We start from the raw sequence: 21,975 nt of genomic DNA on the forward strand, positions 1-21,975 counted from the left end.
CTGCTGGTATGAGCCCAGCAGGGTATGAGAGGCGGTGGTTTGTCCCTTCTGGAGTTTCTGCAACTCAGCAAGTACTTTTGCTCTGCTAGAAAGAAGAAGTCCAAGTCTGGTACATTTTTATTACCAAGGAAATGCTGACCTCTTGCATCTCCCATATGTTTAGAAGTCTTTGATTCCAAGAGGAAAAGCTGTGGATTAGCTATAATGCCTGAAATTGAAACAAAGACAGCTGCACTTCACACAGTGGATAAATAATGACCAAGTCAATGGAAAAACAAGGATGTTGTTTTTTTGTCATTCCCACAGCAACCAGTAGAAGACATACTATTTGTGCCCTGGGGCACCAACGAACTAGTATAAATATAGTTTTGGATGATGTATTGGGACAGCTTCCACTGAATGGTAAAATTAATCACAAATGTTTTGACAATTTTTTTCCACTATATTGCCTAACTGTGCCAAAGAGGGACACTTCTGAATTCTTTAACAAAAAACACAACACCAGGAAATTAAAGAGAAATTCCACTTCTTACTCACAGTTTTTACTACCTGAAGATACAGTAGTGAGAGGGCGGCAAAGCTGCCTTCTCTTTTTTTTTCTTCCTCTGGACACAAAGCAGAAGGAAAATAAGATGCCAAGAACCAAACAAAAGAACTAATCATTGGATGAAAAAAATACTAATTCTCTTCCTTCTGTGTAAACTGTTATGCTAGTAAAAGCTAATGGAAACTTCCAAGTACTATGTGCAACTCCACAGTTTATTGGGGAATGCGTTAAGCTATCAAAAACACTAAATGTGGGAAATGTACTATATTCCTAAGGGCCCACAGAAGCACTTGAACATAGAAGAACTTCTCTTTGATTTGAGTTCCTTGGGCTCAGGTTGGGTTTCCTGCTAAACTGGAAATAGCCTATCAGTGTATAGAGAACACTTTTCCACTACAGAAAAGTACCTTTGGATTCCACTTAGACTAAGAAAAATGAGGCATGTTTCGCAGTAATAATGATGTAAAATCATTGACACTGCAAGACTGAAAGAGCTGGTTCCCACAACTCAGACCTATGGGAACACATCCAATTTGTCTGGTACAAGGACATTGCCATGTCAGTCAAGCTCACCCTAAGCATAATAACTGCCATGTGGGACAAATCCAAGTTAACTGTGGTAAACCACAAAAAGTTGATTCACAAATCTGGCCCAGTATGCAAAACAGATGTAACCCCCCACACACACAGAGAGAGAAATCTTATCAGGAATATAAAGCCAACCCAGATTTGGCTGTGCTGTCATGTTTTTAATGTCATTTAATACTTGTTGAGATTTTTAAGACAGAAGACTCTCCTTTTCCCAATTGCCCATGATAGATATCACTGATCTCCCATCGTCCATGGCTCCCTTCTTTCTGCCATCCTTCTCTTTGGGGCACTGAAATGTGTCACATCCTTTATACTAAACAATTTGTACTCAATCTTCCTTCCTGCTCAGAGCAGAGGAGAAGCAGGGGGCGCTGCAGCCACAGATGAAGCCCGCTGAAGAGCCAGGCCTCAGGCTTAGGTCCATTCCAATCTTTTTCCTGATTTTGTGGCTCTAATGATAGCCATCCTTGTGGCCAGGCAGGAATGATCTCAAATGACAGAAACTGCAAATGATCCCCAACCCCTCCTGGGGAAGAGTCCTAGGATGTTTTGGTCCATGGGACCAGGGCAGGGGAATGAGTAGGGGGAACTTGTTTGGCAAAAGCAGCAATATATGGCTTACATCTGATTAGTCTCACCCTGAAATATGCAGTGCCCTGACCAAGGCCCCTGCCTCACTGGGCAATCTGAGTTCAGCAACATCCATGTGTATTTATTTAGGAAACCTATACAGCTGTCCATCTTAACCCAGTAATTCTCAGAGGCTTACAAAGCATGTTATTATAATAAAAGCTGTAAGGCAACACCAAATTAAAAATCACTTAGGCTCCTCACACAACCATTTAGCAGCGTGCCTTGTTTTCAACATCCTGGCCTTACCACCTGTGGAAAAAGCCAGGTTGACGGGGTCAGGACCATCTGGATCTCAGGTGCCATGACACAGAAGGCATGTTTCCTGGGTTCCCCTAAATGACACCGTTTTACAGAGGGGACCCAGAGAACACCACCTCTGGTAAGACAGACAGAAAGTATGGCTTTGCAGATCTTCTTTGGGGATTGTGAAGCCTAGCCAATGAAATTTCAGCTTGGTTCCTGCTCCAGGAGAAACACTGACATTAAAGCTTTGTGGAGTTTCCCCAAGCAGAAAGACCTGTCTTATTCCACTTCCTGACTTCTGGGGTTTCCCCATTTCACCAGCTGACAAGGGCCATCATGCCTTGCTGCTATCCCCCTGACCTCCCCAGTTGCTAGCTGCCATTTTTACCTTTCCCTCATGAGCCACATGGAGCTCATGTCTACATCCCTCTACTGGTGAGTTGGTTCATTGGCTCCAGGAGTGGCAGGCAAAGGCTGTTGTAGGATATTGAGCATTGGTGCAAAATGCTGCTTATATACAGTTACGTAGAGGACAAAGCCACTTGGGAACAGCTTCTTTCTAAAAAAGCAGGGGAGATCTCTTGCTCTTAAACCTCATGGGAAAAAACCTACAATATCTGTGTCCACAGATGTGCACACATGAGTATCCTTTCCAGCTTTTACATTTGCACTAAAAGGCTGCCCAGCAGTTTTGGGGGGAAAAGCCCTGGAAATGCTTCAATAATATCCTTTAAAGAAGGAACAGTTTCCTTCAAACACTGCTTATGCCTTATCTCATTTTTTAAAATATAGATCTGTATCATATTAAGATGTGGTAATTATTTGCAGTCTTCAAAACAAATGAATAAATGAACAGTGTGTGTGACACTTTGGTTCTGTAACTTCCAGAGGAATTAATGGCTCTGTGATGTGCAATTGCTAGGGAGATGCTGCCCCCTAGAGATTCATTATGCTTCTTCAAGGCTCATAAATACATGTATATGTTCAAATGATTGAATGAAGCTATATATCTATATAGGGATGTATAGATATAAATAGATTCGTGTCATGTTGTCTAATGGAATAAACTAATAATGAACTTCATAGTAATAATATAATAGAAACATATATATTATGTAGCCAGGCAGGAATGATCTCAAATGACAGAAACTGCAAGGAAGAAAATGATCCGCACACCCTCCTGGGTGTATAATATATGCTATATGGAATATAAGCATACAGTCCTTTCTCACACTAACTTGCAAGTGAAAAATACCATACCAGTGAACCCACTTTTCAGCTGTTTGCTCATGGCCAGTGATATTCTGGTTTCCTTTTATAATTACATCATGTAAGAATAAACAAAGTAATTTTGCTTGTCATGGAGAAGAAAACAATTATTTAAAAAAAATTAAGCAAGATTGAAAGGGGTACATGATCCTTGAGTTGACAAAAGAAAGCTTATAGTATAAGCAATTATTTATTTAGAGAAAGCTATGGTAAGAAGAATGGAATAGTTGATCTGCTACCCCGGCACAGAGAGTTTAGGCTCTTCCTGTGTCTTACTAAGGTTATATCTCATCCTCCAGTGTACAGCCAACACTTTTAGGCAAATGAAGTCTTTCTCACACCACTGATGCATTTGGTAAGGTATCTTTATTTTCCCAGTGCTCGTGAAAAGTTATATTGGAGCTAGCAACCAATATATTTACTTATGGGATAGGCATAATGCAGGGCTTCACAAACTGTGGGGTATGCAACCCCCTCCCCCCATTAGCAAATATTAGTGGAATGAGTGAGGGGGCCTTGTACATGCAAAGTTGCATTGCTGGTAGTACCGATGCTTGCTTTATCTGGCAAGCAAGCTGGCAACTGGCTTGTCCAAGCAAAGCCTTCAGTGAATTTTAACTGGGTGCTGGGTTTGGATGCACAGCCTCATGGCATATGTGTTTAAAGTTGGAGTGGTAACAGAATCTCTTCCTAGTTTGCCCAGACAAAGTGGCAGAAAGTCAGGATCTTCTTCATCTGCTTCTATAAAGAGCAGATACTAATCCAGAATAAATGTGGAACAAGGAATAGATAAAACCCAAATTTCAGGGATTATGCCAGACTAAGCAAGTGCTTCCTTTCCACTAAATAAATATGGTTTTAGATTCAACAGTTTTACATCCAGTAGAAAAGTTTTACTTTACGAAGTTTCAAGGTTCTATATGATTTATAGATTAAAAGTTAATTATTTAAGGTTATTTACTTCTTGCCCAACACTATCTGCAGTAAAACTGTTAATTTTAAATTGTTAAAACTCATTTGTCATTTTAGGGCATAATGGTACTCCATACATATAGAATGAGAACCGGTTTGATGTCATGGTTAAGGCAACAAGCTAGAAACTAGGAGACTTCTAATTCTGCCTTAGAAATGAAGCCAGCTGGGTCACTTCCTCTTTTACCTCCAGGAAGAAGGCAAGGGCAAACCAAGAAAACTGCAGGGACTAGTCCAGGCAGTCACCAGGAGTCAACACTAACTTGAAGGCACACGGACACATGCACACAAACATACATATGGAATAGGAAGATTCTGCTGAAATGCAATGTTGGACCAAGGAGGAATATTTTACAGATATTCCCATTCTACCTTCTAGAAGCAGAGCTGAGTATATGATACATCATGCTCAGACTCCTTCAAATATGTATTTGGTTGTTACACTGTTCAGTTTCTTTCAGGCTATACTGTACATGGAATACTGTTATTTACCTTCTTCCAGGTCTCAATTTTCCCCCACTCAAGTTAGGCATGTCCATCTGTGCCTTGAAAGCTGATTCCGGTCCCTGTAAAGCCCTGCACGCCCGCTATTATTTTGACATACAAACTCGCCACTGTGAAAGTTTTAACTTTGGTGGATGCGAAGGCAATGAAAACAACTTCCTAACCCTAGAGGAATGTCAAGAAAAATGTATCATAAAAGGTCAGTATATTCCTTGCTCCAATTCTTTCTTTTTCAAAAGAAACACTTTTTTTAAAGTCTCACATGAGAGCCAGTTCTTAGGACAACTTATCAGATAGTCATACTATGTACTATCTGGTTACCTGCAGAATTTATACAAATATATACGCGATTGGGAGGCGGGTATTTGTGATCAAGTATAGAATCTTCACAAAAAGAGAGAGTTTTCTACATTTTCCAGTTATTGAGTTGGTGGCATATATGCATGCAGATAGGTAATATATGCAGGTGGTTTAAAAATGTATGCTCCTTCATTAAAAAGGAAGGATCGCCATTTATTTTATTATTATTTATGTTATTTTTGTTCCACTGTGCGGTGCCTTTCCAGCTGAGCAGTGTCCTCATAGCAAGGATACTTTTATACAATAACTCTTCAATATCAGGGGTCTGCATGGGGAGGGGGTCAAAAAGTCACGATTGTGGCTGGGACTGTATAGTCAAAGCCCTGCCCCTTTTTACATGCATTGCACAATCACAGAAGCCATACTGATTTTTCTGACCCCAGCAAACATCCCCATCAATACCCACAAGAAAACATAAAAATACAGGTAAACGTTGACTGCACATTGAAATAAAAATGTTTTCATACTTTTCCAAAAGGGGAGGAATGAAGGAAATTCAAGGGCCTAGGTGCTGTCACCAGTTACCAGGACTATTTAGAAAAAGTATTTTCTTCAAAGAGTAGGATCCAAAATAGTTACCACTGTACTATTGTCAGTGTGTATTTTTGAGATTATTAACTTTTTAAAAAGAGAAGTGCAAAACAGACATGGATGATGTAATTATGTTTTAAAAAATGTTATGATTTAGGATAAATATACTTGAGCCTGCTCTGTATACTCAGAAATGGTGTCTTTTAGTGAGGAGCTGAATATTGCTTATGCCTACTTGTATTGGACGCTGCTTATCTATTCTAGCGTAGTGTTAGGAAACGTAAGAATATGCTGTAGGAAACAGCCTGGCATCAAGTTAGATCATTAGTCCAACTGACCCCATTCTTGTACTTTCCCAAAGTATCAGTTAGTTATTACAGCCATTCCTGGAGATACCACAATCTGGTGCCATGTGCATGTGAAGCATCCTTGTACCACTGAACTTTTGTCCTTCTTGGAATTAAAAATAAATCAAAGATAAATATAAAACTTTGAGAAAGCATTTTGAATTAGTAAGCTCCATATCTCAGTTTCACCAGGCAAAGTGGGCACTAACTCATGGGTATCCATCAGCCTACCCCACATTACCAACAGATGCAGATTTGATGCTCTGTGCAATAAAGTTCTAAGTTTTAGACTTCAAATCAGTACTACCACCATACATATAAGTAGATCATAAACAGTTGTTATCCAGGTTTGGTAATATACTCTAAAAGTCCAAGTGGGAAATAAACTTTATAACCAAGAAATTAACTCAGCAGGGATTTAGTTATTCCAGAGTCTCCAGCAGAGGAAAGTACTATCAAATTGTTGGCTGATTAAGAAAATCCCAAAGTGCAACTTTTAATAAATCTTTCTGCCAGAAAAACCAATCTTACTTGCTCAGTCAAGGCTAGTGAAAACAGCTCCACACTGTAGTGGACAAGTATAATAAACAGTGTGAATTTGTATACTGATCTTGAGAAGCTAAAACAATCAGGGCCCCAGGTGCTTGTTTAAGGGCGCATAAATGCAGTGTAAGGAAAAGCTGGGTGTTTAATTCAAATATAACAAAAATCAAATGGGGAAATTATAATTAAGATCCCAGCCTGCAGGGGAAAATGCTTAAGTCATGCCCCTCAGCCTTAGTCTTCATGAAAATTCAAACTCCTCTTAAGATGAGAAGGTTACATCATACCCATGAAAAACACAACTGCATGGAGTCAGTCTGAATTTGGAACTGAAAAAAGATGTCATAGTAAGAGTTTTCTAATGCATCTGAAAAGTGTGTGTGCACATTTATAAGATTTGCAAAAGAATTGTGCTTGTAAGATGCTCATATGCCCTACAACATGTATAGCTTGTAATCTCTCTCAAGTTAGTTTAGTTTAATTACTAGAACTCTGGGAATTATCTACTGCTTGTCTAGTTGTTGAAATTACTTTAGATGCATTGTGTGCAATGTTTCTTGTAACAGCCTTCATCATTTTCAGCACAGTTTGTGGGGCTATCTGTCATGAGCACTGATGGTGAGCAGGAGGCGGCCCCTATCCAGGGGGGAAAATGCATGCGTAGTAGAGAGAATTTGAGCTGTCATTCAAAGAGACACAGAACAGACCCGCCTTGACTTTTGGGGTTTACCTGTATGGGTTTTCTCACGCTTCTTCAGTTTGTTAGGATTTTCTGTCTACTGTAGCAGTAATAAAATACTAGAGACTTCCTCCTCATCTCTGTGTGGTTCCTGCTTGTCAGGACACTATCTCCAATTATCTCTGCCTGCCCAACCAGACTGGATTGAGTTGGCATGTTCCAAGTCCCCTCTATTAAGCAGTGTTATTTTATGGATCCCAGGAAGCTGTGTCTGTCCTGTGGAATTGCATTCTTCCCCCACCACTCAGATTCAAATGGCCCCAATCCTCCTGGCCTTTAGAAAGGCCCTGAAAACCTGGTTTTCCCTTCTGGTACTAGGCCAGGATATTGCACAAGCCACTGATAGGTGATTTGTGAGTTATTTTCCCCAGCACTATATATGTGTCTTTGCTGATTCTTATTCTTATTTTTTAATTCTTGGTAGCAGTATACTAAAGTATATTAATGTATTCAGAGAAACACAGTCCAACAATGTCACTAAAGGCTCAGCAGCTTCACTTTTGACATCTTTGAAAGAAAAGGGACCCTATATAGATACAGCAATGACAAAGCAAATCTGATTGTTTTTCTTTGAGTAACTATTATACAAAGATTTTGGAAAGCAAAGGAAGAAACTGAAAACCAACCTCCCCAACATGTTTCTATTCAAAACAAGTCATCATCTGTATCTCTAAATCTACAAGTACATACATATCTATCTCTATTATACAGAAAGAGAATGTTTATGCCCATATGAGGGTTTTTTACTGTTACATTTCTAGATCTATTTTAAAATTATTTTTTTTCAATTACAGATGTGCCAGAGAAGAGAAAGAGTTCAAGACTTAAGAATGGTAACTTACTGTTCTGTTTCATAGTGTTTTGTCATCTCTCAGTATTAGGAAGTAATTTCCCAACAGAAATGTGGCTGGGTTAAGTTATTGTACAGGCTTTACTCAGATGTTTCAAACCTGTATTAGCTTTTAAGATTTTTATAGTTATCATAGCAAACAATAATTAGCATGATTTTTATGCTTCTCTCTTCAGTAAGGAGAGGGACTTCAGAAGTGCATTTTTGTTTATGTCATTAAACTTCCATATTGATTTCAGTGGGCTTCATGTTAACAGTACAATGCAATACAGTAATTGTTTAATTTACCATTTACACTGTATAATGTAAAATATCACTTACAATTAAATTTGTATTGTAAAAATGAATAATGAATGAAAATTGAAATTGCCAAGATAAATTATTAGTGTTCATATCACATCAATTCAATTATCCTTAGTTAATTTGATTTTAAGTGGCTATCTTCTTTGCCTTGCACATGTATATCTTGATTATAAAAGTACCATTAACTTGAAGCCCATTGAAATCAGTCAAAGCACTATGAAAGCAGTGGCATGAGAATTAGAATCAATATGTTGCAGGGCAAGAGGTAGAGGAAAGATAAAGATAAAGGGCTTCACAAAACTGCACCCTCTCACCATCACTTTATTGTTATTGTTAACTAGTTTCTTGGCCTTGTTGGTAATGTCCTCTATGATCCCAGTTAGGTGCTTTAATTTTTATTACTCAATAGGACATTTTTACCCATAAGAACCCAACATTTTGGAAACGCTGCAGTAAAGGTGATTTCATTTCAGACATTGATTTCTGGAACCAAAACTGAGAGAGGACAATACTATCCATTCTTTCTTTGGAGATATATGAGTCAAAGAAAGGGATCAAACCATAAGAAGGCATCAGAATGCCACTAACAATAAGTTTGGCTCATCCTTAAATGGACTAATTTCTTCCCATATCACCAAAATACCCCACAATTTCAAAGCCTGAGATTAAGATGAAGTGATGGAGAGCATTTCCGCTCAGCACTGTAATTATAGTAATATTATAATGTTGGATTAGGAGTGGGGAGATCCAAGTTCAGATCTACACCCAGCTATGGGAGATCACTGGGTGACTTTGGATCAGTTGTTCTCTCAGCCCAACCTGATTCACAGGATTGTTGTTAGAGTGAAAAATGGGAGGAGGGAGTGGGATGTGTATCTGCCACTTTGAGCTCTTGAAGGAAAGGCAGGATATAAATTTAATAAATAAATAACAGAATAAGAAGTCTGATGGTTGATTGATAAATTTAGCCCAGTTATCATTATGCTATCTTTTGGACCATGATTCTCAAAGTATTGTCCATTTTCCAGCTGCATAAAAGTTATATCAGCTGTGCTTGCTTACTCTGAGCAGTTTGTGGTGAGATCATTTTTGTAGCATACATTTGAAGACTCTAAAGGTAGCTGACTTTAAACCTGAAAACTGAGTATAAGGAAGAAAGAAAAAGATACAAATCTCATATTTTTGTGAGAGACATTTTCTATGAAAAATTGGGACCATCTGGACTCTGAAATTAAATATTAAATATTACATCATTACAACATCAAAAGTTTATCACTCTTGAGGGGTGTTGCTTAACTGTGGCTAAAATATCAGAATAAACCAGGCCTGTGAAATTCACCTTATTCCATCTCAGTTATATCTATCCAGGAAATTGAACCAGCCATACTATTTGCAAACTTAAGCAGAGTATAGCAAGTCCCTATCCAGCTGTTTTGGATTAATATGCCACAATCACAAGATGTTTCACATTCTGAATACATGAAAATCTTCCACCTATAAAACTAGATTGTTGAATGATTTCCTAAATCTTTCCCACTGAGGTCAATGGGACTGAGTATCATTTAACTTCAGTTAGAACTAAATGATTTCATCATGCAGTTAAGAGGAATCAATAACAGTAACAGTGGAAAAAATGGCATACTTTTCCTCTCTGAAACAATCCTAACTCACAGAAAAGCCTTCCTTCTGCCTTTTGGAAAATGACCCTGGTGTCTGCCGAGGATTAATTTCCAGGTATTTCTACAACAAAGAGTCACAGCAGTGTGAAAAATTCCAATATGGTGGTTGCCTGGGAAACCAAAACAATTTTAAATCTCTGCAAGAATGCCAAGATACCTGCCATGACAGCGGTAAGTGAAGTTGTTTCTTGGTACTTAACTGCATCTCTCAGTGCCTGTTGGTGTAAGGCAGGAGTGGAAAGACTCTGGACTTCCAGATCTTTTTGGAAAGCAGCTATCATTGGCTCTTATTGGCTGTATTATGTGCAGTTGATGGGACTTGGAACTTATAAAATTCAAAGCATGTGGGAATGGCAGAGCTGCAACAGAAATTGAAGCAACAGTTCTGTGCCTCACCTTCTGAACACACATTTTCAGTCTGAGGGTTTGCATGCATTTGTGGTTGCTGTCATGTGCCTTCATAATCAGGCAGAAAAAGCAAAGGACACGAAGAGTCATGAAGCCTTCACTGAAAGAACTGCATAAACTATGCATTAGCAAGATAGTGTGGTGCAGAACAGAAAGCAGGAATAAACTTGTCTTTCAGTTTAATGTAAACAAATGTAAATGAAGGGAAAATTTCATCTCATGTTTAAGTAAGTTCAAGTGAAACGATTTCAGTAACTGCAACCTTGGTATATTAAATAAATGTTAGTCACTGTTTTCTCTGTTCCTATATACCATTTTCAAAAACTGTTTGATCAGACTTGCTTTTCTTTTAGTCTCCTCAGCCAATTCACTGCAAACAGATGATGACCACAAGGTTTTTAGCACTATTAAAAATAATAGTGCTCCACTTATTAAGCCAGGTACGTATTAATAGCTTATTCCTGAGGAAGAATCTGGCTCACTCTACAGTTCTCCTCATCTGAATTTTCCCCTGCCATGTTTCTTGTTTGCCTGCCATGATCCTGAAGGGTGTTCGATTTATTTATTAACTAATGGGATTTGTGCAAAGCTTGGTAACCAATTCCTTCATCTTTTTCTTTGCTGTCTACCCAATCTTCTGCACATCTGCCTTTAAAAAATCATAAATGAACTGCTCAAACACTTTGCAAACCTGATTGATGTGTGTATACAATGTGTATCATGTGTAATTGTTCCACAGACAGATTTTCCCTCAGTAAGGAAGCTGGAAATAAGCTATGTTGTGACATTCAGGCTTTATGAGAACCAGGTTATGCAATATGGGAGCACTGAGGTTGAGCCTTGCTTCCTACTGGCATCACTGAAATGATGATGGCTTCTTGCAGACATCTGCATGTTCAGCCTGCATGTTCAGCCTGCTTGGCAGCTGAACCCACAAATGTCTGCAGGAGAAAGATGACATCTCAGTGGTGTGGGTGGGGCTTCACTGAAGACTCTTCTTCTCAAAATGCCTGAACAGAGCTGGTTCCCTGCTTTAACCTCAAACAGAGTGACTCTTGAGATGAAAAGGTCTGTCATCAGAAATGCAATATTTAAAGACAGAAAGAAAGGGGAGGGGAGAAATCTGCTGTTCTCATACTAAAGGAAACCTCCTGCTATGAAGATAAGAAAAGCATTCACTCCACTCTCAGCTGATGAAGATGATTTGGCTGGGGAGATGATACTTGCAGCTTTGCAGTAGTTTCTTTCTTTCTTTTTTTAATTAATGCATACTGGTGATGTAGGGAGAAAAAGGCACAAGGGGATGGATAGAACTGCAAGTTACAGCAATGTGAGAACTTGATTCTCTTTTCGAATTATTCTGCTTAAGTCTTCTAATGTCTGTCTTGAAAATCAAAGCATACTAAATTAAATGAATATTCTTATCATGAATACATCCAAATGATTATGGTCATTCCCCAGTGACTGCCCACCCTTTTTAGAATCATTAAGTGGTATTTGGTCTTATACAATGCCCCGTGGGTCTCCAATTTAGAAAATGGCATTGCCATGAGACTCATAAATGGCATGGATAGACCAGTAGGAACTTTGTTCTAGCAGCCTTATTCTGCAAGGTGTTTTTGCCCTACCTTCATGAGACAGCTACTACTCTGTGCATTCTATCTATTATTCTGCCAAAAGATGGCGAAGTTCATAATGCAGCTCCCTCTTTATTACTCTCATATATAATGTTGAAGCGAGAAGGAACCATAGCGTATGAACACACAAAGCTTCCTTAACCGATGCCAGGACATTGGGCCATGTAGCACATAGTATATTATTTATTCTGACTGGTAGCAGCCAAAAACACAGCCCTGCTAATCAATACTAAGAAGTCGCTGGGAATTTCTGCTTTGACTGTGCTACTGCACAACTAGAGTCTACCAAGGAGATCTCAAATTCCTAACTTGCCATTGCAGCATGTGAATAGTCACACAATACACACTAGCTCCAATAGTCCAATAGTCATACAATACACACTAGCTGCAATCTGATAGATTATTTCTTCTGAAAGTGCTGGATTCATATCTTATTGCTTTCTGTCTTAAGGATCCAGTGGGACTACTGTGCTCACACCAGGAATATGCCCCCTGGTTTTAGACCAAATAATCTCCCCTCAAACATCACTGAGGAAAAATGGATGAGTCCAGAGAGGCCAAAAACAAAGAGATAGAATATAAAATCCTCATTAATAAATGAAATCCTAGTTTTCATTTACATTCTTGTTTTAATTGTTTCCTCACTGCTCTGTATAACTCCCAGAGTCTGGAGACTGGGGTATATAAATAACAGAAAATAAATAATAAATACTAATTCACATTTCTGAGGGAATTGTTAGTAGCAGAAATAAATCGTTGTTGTTGTTGTTGTTGAACTTTACTGATTTCTTATCTGAAAGTATCTTTGAAAGACTTGTTGCCACTGTTTTTCCACGGGTGTACACAATACTGGAGATTGAGGCTTCTCGTTTTTATGATCCACAGTTGTACGGCAGGGAGAAAGGAACAGCTGGAAAAAGACTGATCACAGTCGCTATATTTTTCTGCTGGCCATCTGCACTTGCATTCAGATGTGCTTCTGGGAACTGGCTGATAGTTTGTGGATTATGCATGCTGGCTAGAAATGTGGAGTGCATGTAGAAGAAGTCCAGTGAGATCTTCTTAATGAACTTTGGGACTGCCTATGATGGGAAAGTGCCATGTGGTTTTCTGCATCCTGGCTTCATTCATCACAAAGCGTAGAACTTGCTTGGACTATAATCACCTAAACCAGTAACGGGAGGGAGGAAAGGTGCTCTTGGTCACCCAAAATCCAGACAGGATGAAGGGCGGGACAGAAATGTTCTGAGCAAATAAATAAATAAATAAATAAATCATTGAAGGTGTTTAAGAGTAACTGACAGTACTTCCTCGTTTTGTTTAGTCTCGGCATTTGCCCTTATTGAGCAGTTAAACACATCTCACGTTTTTATGTCTCTATGTTAGTTTTCTCCCTTGCTTAGGCAAGGATCTGCTGTTGAATTTGGAGAACCCACTCAAAAATTAAACCTACCCAGTCAGGGGTACATGTCAATGGGAAAACATGGTATCTGTAAGCATATCTTGATGCTCCTATAGAGCCACAGTGAGGAACAGTCAGATGGAATTACAAAATCCTGGTGAGATCACATTACACTAATCAGACACACACAAACACACACACACCTTTGTCTGAATGCCTCACCTGACCAAGAAACTGGATACAGTGCCAACTTGCAGGGGCTAATGGAAACAATTTAATTTGCCCTTTTTTGCTTGCACACAGCAGTCCTCTCGGTAAGAGGCAAAAGCAAGAGCTGAACTCAGATGATCATAAAAAAATAACTAGATACAATTTCACTCTAATGGTTGAGATTTGAATATGCCTTAGGTTTATGAATTGCTTTTAAATGGCCTTAGCAAGGCAAGAAAGATTGCTATGATCTCTGAGTCCAAAGAGTCTGCTGAACTACTGTAGTTGACTCCTACAGTATCATTCATTGACAAAACAGCCAGCCATCAAGTGTCCTTTGGTAAATAATGCTGCTGATTTATTGCTGCTGTGTTTATTGTTAATTGCATATTTTAATGGCATAATGGTGTTTCATAATTAGCTATCATAAAGCTTACACCAGGACTCTAAAATATATACAGACAGATACATATTTGAAATTTTGAAAAAGTGTACTGGGTAGCAGAAGGGGCATCAGCCTCCGTGGGGACGGAGTCAAAAAAGGCAAGAGTCCCTCTAACCACTCAGAGTCCCTCTTGTGGGGGGAGATGGGCAGTAGCAAAATTCGAGAGGTAAGGTAAGGTAAGGTAAGGTAAGATAAGATAAGATGAGATGGTGGTCGCAGCAGTGCAACTGTAGCTCTACCCCTTTTTATGTGTGTTGCTGTCATATGCATATTCAAAGAGGCAGGGTTTCAATCATGGTGCTTTGACTGTTGTTATGCCTTTTTGGAATGGTCAAATGGCAGTAGACAATGTTCCCATTATTTCTTTGTAGATGTTCATATATAAGAAAGTTTTATGCACATAATTTCATCTACCTACTTATCTACTTTCTTTGGCTTCATGCTGTTTGTGTGTATGCCTGTGTCTGTGCATGTCTCTATTTGGCTTTGTTCTCTTTGGCCCTCTTCATGCAAGACACAAAAGAATAAATTCCAAATGCAAGCTCAGGACTAAGAAACACCTTCTCCTGATGTCCTAGGAGAAGGCTCTGCTGCAGGAAAGGGCCATCATGTGCACAGCTGCACACACAATGCTGTCTGCCCAGTGTAGAGTTAGTTAGCCTAGTTCACTTTCTCTTGACACCAAAATCCCTTAAGTCAACCACTGGGATAAACTGGAAGTGAGATTAAATTAAAAATCCTGCCTGTTCAGTGTAAAGAGCATCTGACTGGGGAAAGGCTTGTTGCAAGGAAAGGACCTCCTCAGGATCACAACATGAAGCTGTGGCTTTCTGTTAAATGAAAGGACATGTTCACGAAGTTTAGTTTGAGTCTAAAACTAACTGAGGGGGAGATTTACTTCCTGGCATTTTACAGGCAAGTTGATATTTTCCATGTTTCCACTGTTTTTTCTGTTACCTAGCAGCACACACATCTTTTATAACTTAGGATGTTGCTGACTTTAATAAAATAATTTAAGCTTCAGGTTTTTATTATCTTTTTTTTTTAAAGGCTATGGACCTGGGTAGGTTTTGATGCCATAGTACTTTCTGTATCATTATTTCGCCCCTAGAAAATCTAGGCCCTTAAAGCCTCCAATGGCCAGATCCTGCTTTGTCTTGAGTTTCATTTAAAAATCCTCATTCTTCACACAAATCTCTGGTACCTTTGCACTGTTAATAGTTCCTCTGAATCAGTCACAGCTTTCAAAATGGACTAATTGTTGTTCCTCTTTCATGGTTGTTTCAGAGGACAACGTTCTTTACTACTTAGTGACATGAGGACTGTATCTCTTGTATTGTGGCTTTGTGCTTGTTTATTTGTTTTCATGCTTGAGGACACCTAAGGAGGTGTCTGGGGTCTCATGATGGAAACAGCCGTGAGTCCAGCTGGAAAATGCCTCATAAACGGCATTTTGGTTTTGTTTCCAGGCACAACCAAAGTATAGTGATCTCCCAGCAGAAACAATGTAGTCTTTGCATAACATGTCATGGCCAGTGTCAGAACCTGGGATCCTTTGGTGGCTCCAGGAGCCTGACATTTGTTGGGATTGTTGCTAACCACCGCTAGCATAACATATAATTGAACACTGGCAGCTACCCCAGCTTCCATATACATATTTTATAATACCCTAATGGAATACCAGTTTGCAGCTTTATAATAAGAAATTAAAATGACTACCAGTTTCACTGGCCAGTGCTTCTTCTGGTGTTGTGGGGTCAGAACTGCGGGGTCTGGCCCACCCAGTAAGCCAGAGAGGGCCCCCTAGCAGAAATCACTTTATCCAGCGCTCCCTGAACTTCAAGTCAGAGCTGCAGTGCAGCTTCTGTAAGCCTCTCATATCACGTATGTGTCTGAGTTATCTATTTTCTTCTTTGTTTGATTATCTCTCCCAAGCAAACATGCTGTTTTGCAGCCTTCCTTCCTTGTCCTCAAACAGACAGCATTCTCCTAAACTGGGCAAGTTCTGGAACTGCTGAATGTCTTGGCTTCTTGTAGTTTCTTGAAACATCAAGCTTTTAAAGAGCAATTTTAGCCGCTAGAATGCATTTTTCACAAAACAGGAGACCTATGAAAGGAGTGACCTTGCAAATGATAGGATGGGGTGCTTAAATACAACTGAACGGTACTTTTAATGATGTACAGTATTGGACAAAATTAACTACTAGTGCTGAGTTTGTTTAAATCTAGAAACTATATACTGTACTATATTGGAAGAATGGCTAGAAGCATAGCATGTGTTTAGAACACATTCAGTCAAGTGCTAAGTTTAACTGGCTTATCTTAGAGGATTCATTTATTAGTACAGCATGGCTTTGCCCAAACTGGTACTCTAGGCATGTTAGCTTGAAAATTCCCATCATCCACAGCCTTCATATCCATTGGTCTTCTTGTGTGGAGAAGGGGATGCTGGTCCAACACAGTTGGAGAGTATGAGATTGGGATAATTTGGGATAAAACATCTGTGAGTTTATCATAGAGATTCAATCCTTTTTCATGATTTATTTTATTATTCTCTTATATTCGTGCATCTATGGATTTTGTTTCTGTTTTTACATTTTTTTTTAAAAAATAGCCTATTTGTATGGTATGACAAGTATAATATTAAGTACGTGTATTTCAGTTCCATGCTTTTATACATAATCACATTCATTTTTGATACTTTCCTTTGACTTAAAAAACCTCCCCAACACACACATATATGCACTCACATTTTATGTTCTGAGAACTGCAGTGCAATATTGGAGAAATGTGCATTTGCTTTAGAAGCAAAAATACAACTGCAGAACCCAAGATTCTTCTATGTCTAACCATTTCTTCTTGCTTGCAATGTCTAGAGTTATCCCTGCTCCCTTCTCTTTGCGTGATGTCCATGGACAGAGGTCTTTGCAAAGCAAATGAGAAAAGGTTCTCCTACAACCACACTGCTGGAAGGTGCCGTCCATTCAGCTACACTGGATGTGGTGGGAATGAAAATAACTTCACCTCTAGGAAGGCATGTTTGCAGATGTGTAAGAAAGGTACAGTCACAAGGCTTTGCGACTGAAATATTCTCCCCTAAAGAAAAATATTACTACTGAGTACCCAAGTCAAACAAATGTGTCCTGTTGTTCACCTTAAACAAGCACCTACAATACGTATGGTTTGGAAGCCCCAAAGGCTGCCATTAGCAAAGCAGAATAGGAAAGACTCAGACTTTCTCCTGATAGGAGCTTGAGTGCAACACACAAACCTTTAAGGTTTGCAGTAGCAACCAGTCAGTCTGCCTCATGAATCTAACAGGGCTGGAAACCTTTCCGATGTTGCTGAATATCAACGTTCACCTTCTGTCCCTATCAATGATGCTGGCTGAGGCTTCTAGGAGTTGTACTTCAGCACACTCAGGAGGACCACACGCCCCCTTCCCTGTTCTGTTTTGAAGCACCTCTTTTGAATTCCACATATTATGAGGCAGTGAAGGGTAATGGCTTAAGTAGCTAATTAGGACCAGAGAAGCCTGATATTCTGCTTATATCATTAATTATTCCAACTAACCTAGTTCACGCTAATTTTGTAAGGCTACTGAATATGCCTAGGGCTGGGAAGTGGGAGGGGGGACTTGTATTATACACTGACTTCTATAGAGGGGTAGTGGGATACAGATGTAATAAATCATCTGGAATAACTCCTGGTTAGAGATAGATATAACTCCCCCCCTCCCCGAGGGCTGGAGATGATTCCAAGAAGAACTATCTCCTTGTGTTTTTGATAACTTGTGTTTTGATCATCCATCCATCCATCCATCCTATAGGCCACCTCAATCTTTATATTCTGGGCAGATTACAGTATTTTTGTTGTTTATTCATTCAGTCGCTTCCAACTCTTCGTGACTTCATGGACCAGCCCACGCCAGAGCTTCCTGTCAGTTGTCAACACCCCCAGCTCCCCCAGGGACAAGTCCGTCACCTCTAGAATATCATCCATCCACCTTGCCCTTGGTCGGCCCCTCTTCCTTTTGCCCTCCACTCTTCCTAGCATCAGCATCTTCTCCAGGGTGTCCTGTCTTCTCATTGTGTGGCCAAAGTGTTTCAGTTTTGCCTTGAATATCATTCCCTCAAGTGAGCAGTCTGGCTTTATTTCCTGGAGGATGGACTGGTTAAAATACCACACAGTGGAGCCATCACACACACTAACCCAAAGTTTGGGGGAACAGCCAGATTTTGAGGGCTTGCATAATTAAGATCAGGGTGGGGATTATACAAATCTCAGGGGGAATATTGTTCCAGAGGGCAGGTGCCATGACAGAGAAGACCCATTTACTGGATCCCACCCCCCAGAAGAGCATGCCTTTGACTTTGATAAACAGGCTTTTGGATTGTTAATATTTTATTTGTCCTAAAGAAAGTGAAGTGTATAGGTACACCATAGGCATCAGTATCACTACCATAACACTTCCAGCTGCCTGAACAATTGCTGTATCTTATCAGTCTTAAATTTTGACAGTTTTTTTTTTAATCTGTAACAAGTTCCCACTTCAGGAGTTTATAATGTATAATTAGACAAAAGGGAAACAACAAAAGGAGGGGAGGAAAAGAGGTGGGGAAAAAAGAGAAGAATACGGCATGCTGTTTAGTACATTTTGTCCTTCTCTTTTTTTCTCCAGGTTTCATTCCAAAGAAGGGACAAAAAGGTGTCATGAAAATACGCCGGAAAAGAAAGAAACAACTAGTGAAACTGGTGGATGGGGAAATTGTTACTGAAAGGATTTAAGTACTGTACAATTAAATACTCTGAAAGTGTTTCATTTTAAGACATTGACTATCCTTGTATTACCCACAATATTTCACATTGTGTATGCAAGTTATTTATCAAGGTTTTATACAGTAGCCTTTATGTCTCTCCATTCCATTGGGGGTTCGCCAGTCAAGAGCCAAAGTTTTTACTGTAAAATTAATGCTGTGATTTTTTTTTCTATGATCATTACATAGAAATGCAGAATGAAAGGCTGTGATCTGGAACTAGTCTCACTTTATCTTCTTAATCTGACACTATCCAATCCATCCTAGTAATCACTATATGTATTTGCTGAGTTTGCTGAATACACATCATTGTGACTGCAGACCAACTCTATTTTATTTCCACGAGGAGGTCCAATTTTGAATGAGAACTTCTGGATTTTGAAATAGATACAACATTCCCTGCCTGCAGGAATCACTGATGTGAATTTCATGGAATGCTGTATCATTAATTCAAGCAAGAATATACAAAAATTACATGGCCAACAAATTACATGGGCTTCTTCTTTTTCTGATGACTTGATCTGATCTGGCTTTTTGGAATCTCAACCAGCAACAATTCTAATAAAACCTGTTCCAGACTCCAGTTGTATATATATTTCCATATTGAGGATATTGAAAAATTAATTTTCAATTTTTTGAATTAATGAATTTTGAATAAATGAATTAATTAATCAAAAAATAATGATTTGCCAGAAGACCAATTGCTTGCTGTATGGACCCTTTGGGCAACAGAATATCAGTGGACCACTTTGGGAATATTTAGTCATTGAACTTGTGTCACAGTTCAAATACACACACACACACACACACATATATACACACACACACATATATATATACATACATACACATACATACATACATACATACAGTTTAGAACAGTGTTTCTCAACCTTGACAACTTTAAGATGTGTGGACTTCAACTCCTAGAAATCCTAGAATGCTGGCTGGGTAATTCTGGGAGTTGAAGTCCACGTGTCTTAATGTTGCCAAGGTTGAGAAATACTGATTTAGAATAATTATTTGAATCATTAGGTACTCTAGAATCTAGACTTTTAGAAAAGGAATTTTAGCTGTTGTGTCTGTAGAGGAATGTTACATCAGCTTATTACAAATGTAATAAAAGCTTGAAAATAAGGAGGACAATGTTCTTGTAACAAAAATATATTAGAAGAAACAAATGATCTAAGAAGTGCTTTCCAAGTCACAAAAGTTGCTAAGAAACATGTTAAACAAGACTTCAATTTCATTTAAATTTCCAATTAATTTTAAAATGCAAAGCTTTAAGTAAATACAAGGTTTAGTAGGGCTGTGCAAAGATCTGAATTCCAATAGATCAAAGTGATTCAGAGCAAATGGGTGCACAAGTAGCACCTTCAAAGGCTCCTTAAAGCAGCCTTTTGTCAAGATTGAGTGACTGCCTTGTCTTTTGACTATAGCTCTCTTCACAGCCCTGATATTTAGCCATTTCTGTATGTTACTTCAGGGTTTTAAACTGATTGCTTCCTGAGCTTTTTTAAATAATATATCAGAGATTCCTTCTCTTTATATTATCTTCTGTAAATATGCAGTACCAAGTTCTATATTTAGTAAAATTTTTGAATTTATTTTAGCCCTTTATAATAATATCTAAGGATTGTCGAGCTAAATACTGTTTCTTTATTCTCTTATATAAATACATAATGTAGGAGGCCATACCGTAATGATACATTTCTTTTTAACATGTTAATGTCTTCAAATGTATATAAACTTTTTTTTTCTTTCTATCAAATCACTGTTTTTAATTAAATGTGGGTTTAATTGGAGAAAGAAGGCACTGGCAAATCATTGCACCCAGGAGAGAATGAAGTAAAGCATGCTAAATGGTTGGTTGTGGAAAATAAGGGAGACAACCTGAAAGAAGACTTGAGGATTGGTATTTGTGGGGAGCTGTGATGAAATGCTGGTTTGATTCAGAGAAGGGAGAAGAGAATGCTGAACCATTACACGAAAGATACCAGAGTCTTGGGAGGTAGCAAGTGGAAAACATAAGAAAGAAATTCAAAACAACTCCTCCTTCATTGTGTTAGTTGAAGTAGAGACGGGCTTTGTCAGGCCTCGAAGATTCTGTTAAAATACGCAAACCACATTAAACTTCATTCCAAAATTTGTAGTGACTTCTGCTTGTTTATTTATTTATTTAAATTTAGAGGCTGCCTAGCTCCTCAAGGACTGTGGGCAGCCATTTTTAAATTTAAAAAAGCTAAAGTAAGTAGAAAGGGCTAGACAACCGCTTTAACCTAAGGCCTAGGAGAACAACCAGGTTTTGAGTAAATTACGGAACATCATAAGGGTGGAAGCTTATGATGGATGGTGGGGGATATGAAGTAGATGTATCTCCTGGGTCCTGCAAGATGACATTGTTTAATGGGACCTGGTGTGCACCCACCCTGCTGTCTTACTGGACAGGCATAAACAATTGAAGATAAGCAGTCCCTTATCACTTCCCATGATCTCAATACTATACCTCTGTGGATGCAGCCCAAGACTGTTCTGGTTCCTTTAGCAGCTGCAGCACACTGCTGGCTCATACTTAATCTGGGATCTGTCCAGACACACAAATCATTCTCACAAATACTACTTCTGACTCCAATAGCACCAATTTTGTATGTTTTCTTTTTTTTCCTACTTAAGTGCAGAACCTTACATATCACACCCTTAGACTGCATATTCTGAGATAGCGTCCATCTTCAAGTCTATCAGGTTCTTTTTAAACCTTGTACCACATCTGTCTTTTTTTTTAAAAAAAATGTCTTCATTAGGCATTTTTAAAAATAAAAGAGGAAAAACAAAGAAAAAAGGGGTAGAAAACCAAAGGAATGGGAACAAAAGAATAAAGTGAAATAAAATATGAAGTGAATAATTAGGGAATTTACAAGCATCAGAGAATTAAGGTAAAATTTTCA

At 38.8% G+C, this 21,975-nt stretch overlaps 1 protein-coding gene and 1 long non-coding RNA gene across 4 annotated transcripts in view; both read left to right on the forward strand.

The window, feature by feature from the left end:
• TFPI (tissue factor pathway inhibitor) overlaps window positions 1-21,176 on the forward strand; it is a 34,167-nt gene extending 12,991 nt beyond the window's left edge. For 2 of the 3 annotated variants that reach the window (XM_063318086.1, XM_063318087.1), the window contains exons 3-8: window positions 4,758-4,958; window positions 8,074-8,112; window positions 10,106-10,282; window positions 10,873-10,959; window positions 17,090-17,272; window positions 18,895-21,176. In XM_063318086.1, coding sequence (XP_063174156.1) covers window positions 4,758-4,958; window positions 8,074-8,112; window positions 10,106-10,282; window positions 10,873-10,959; window positions 17,090-17,272; window positions 18,895-19,001 — 794 coding nt within the window. In that variant the 3' untranslated portion in view covers window positions 19,002-21,176. Of the gene's footprint in view, window positions 1-4,757; window positions 4,959-8,073; window positions 8,113-10,105; window positions 10,283-10,872; window positions 10,960-13,041; window positions 14,032-17,089; window positions 17,273-18,894 lie in introns of those variants that run through there. The other variant, XM_063318088.1, reaches the window with a different exon arrangement.
• LOC134507441 (uncharacterized) lies at window positions 15,001-15,242 on the forward strand. Its single transcript, XR_010068907.1, has 2 exons — window positions 15,001-15,082; window positions 15,134-15,242. It is a non-coding gene; the product is annotated as an uncharacterized LOC134507441 (long non-coding RNA).
• Window positions 21,177-21,975: the final 799 nt, after the last annotated feature.

This window comes from Candoia aspera, chromosome 1 (genome assembly GCF_035149785.1).
Source record: "Candoia aspera isolate rCanAsp1 chromosome 1, rCanAsp1.hap2, whole genome shotgun sequence".
In the NCBI taxonomy this organism is placed as follows: domain Eukaryota; kingdom Metazoa; phylum Chordata; class Lepidosauria; order Squamata; family Boidae; genus Candoia; species Candoia aspera.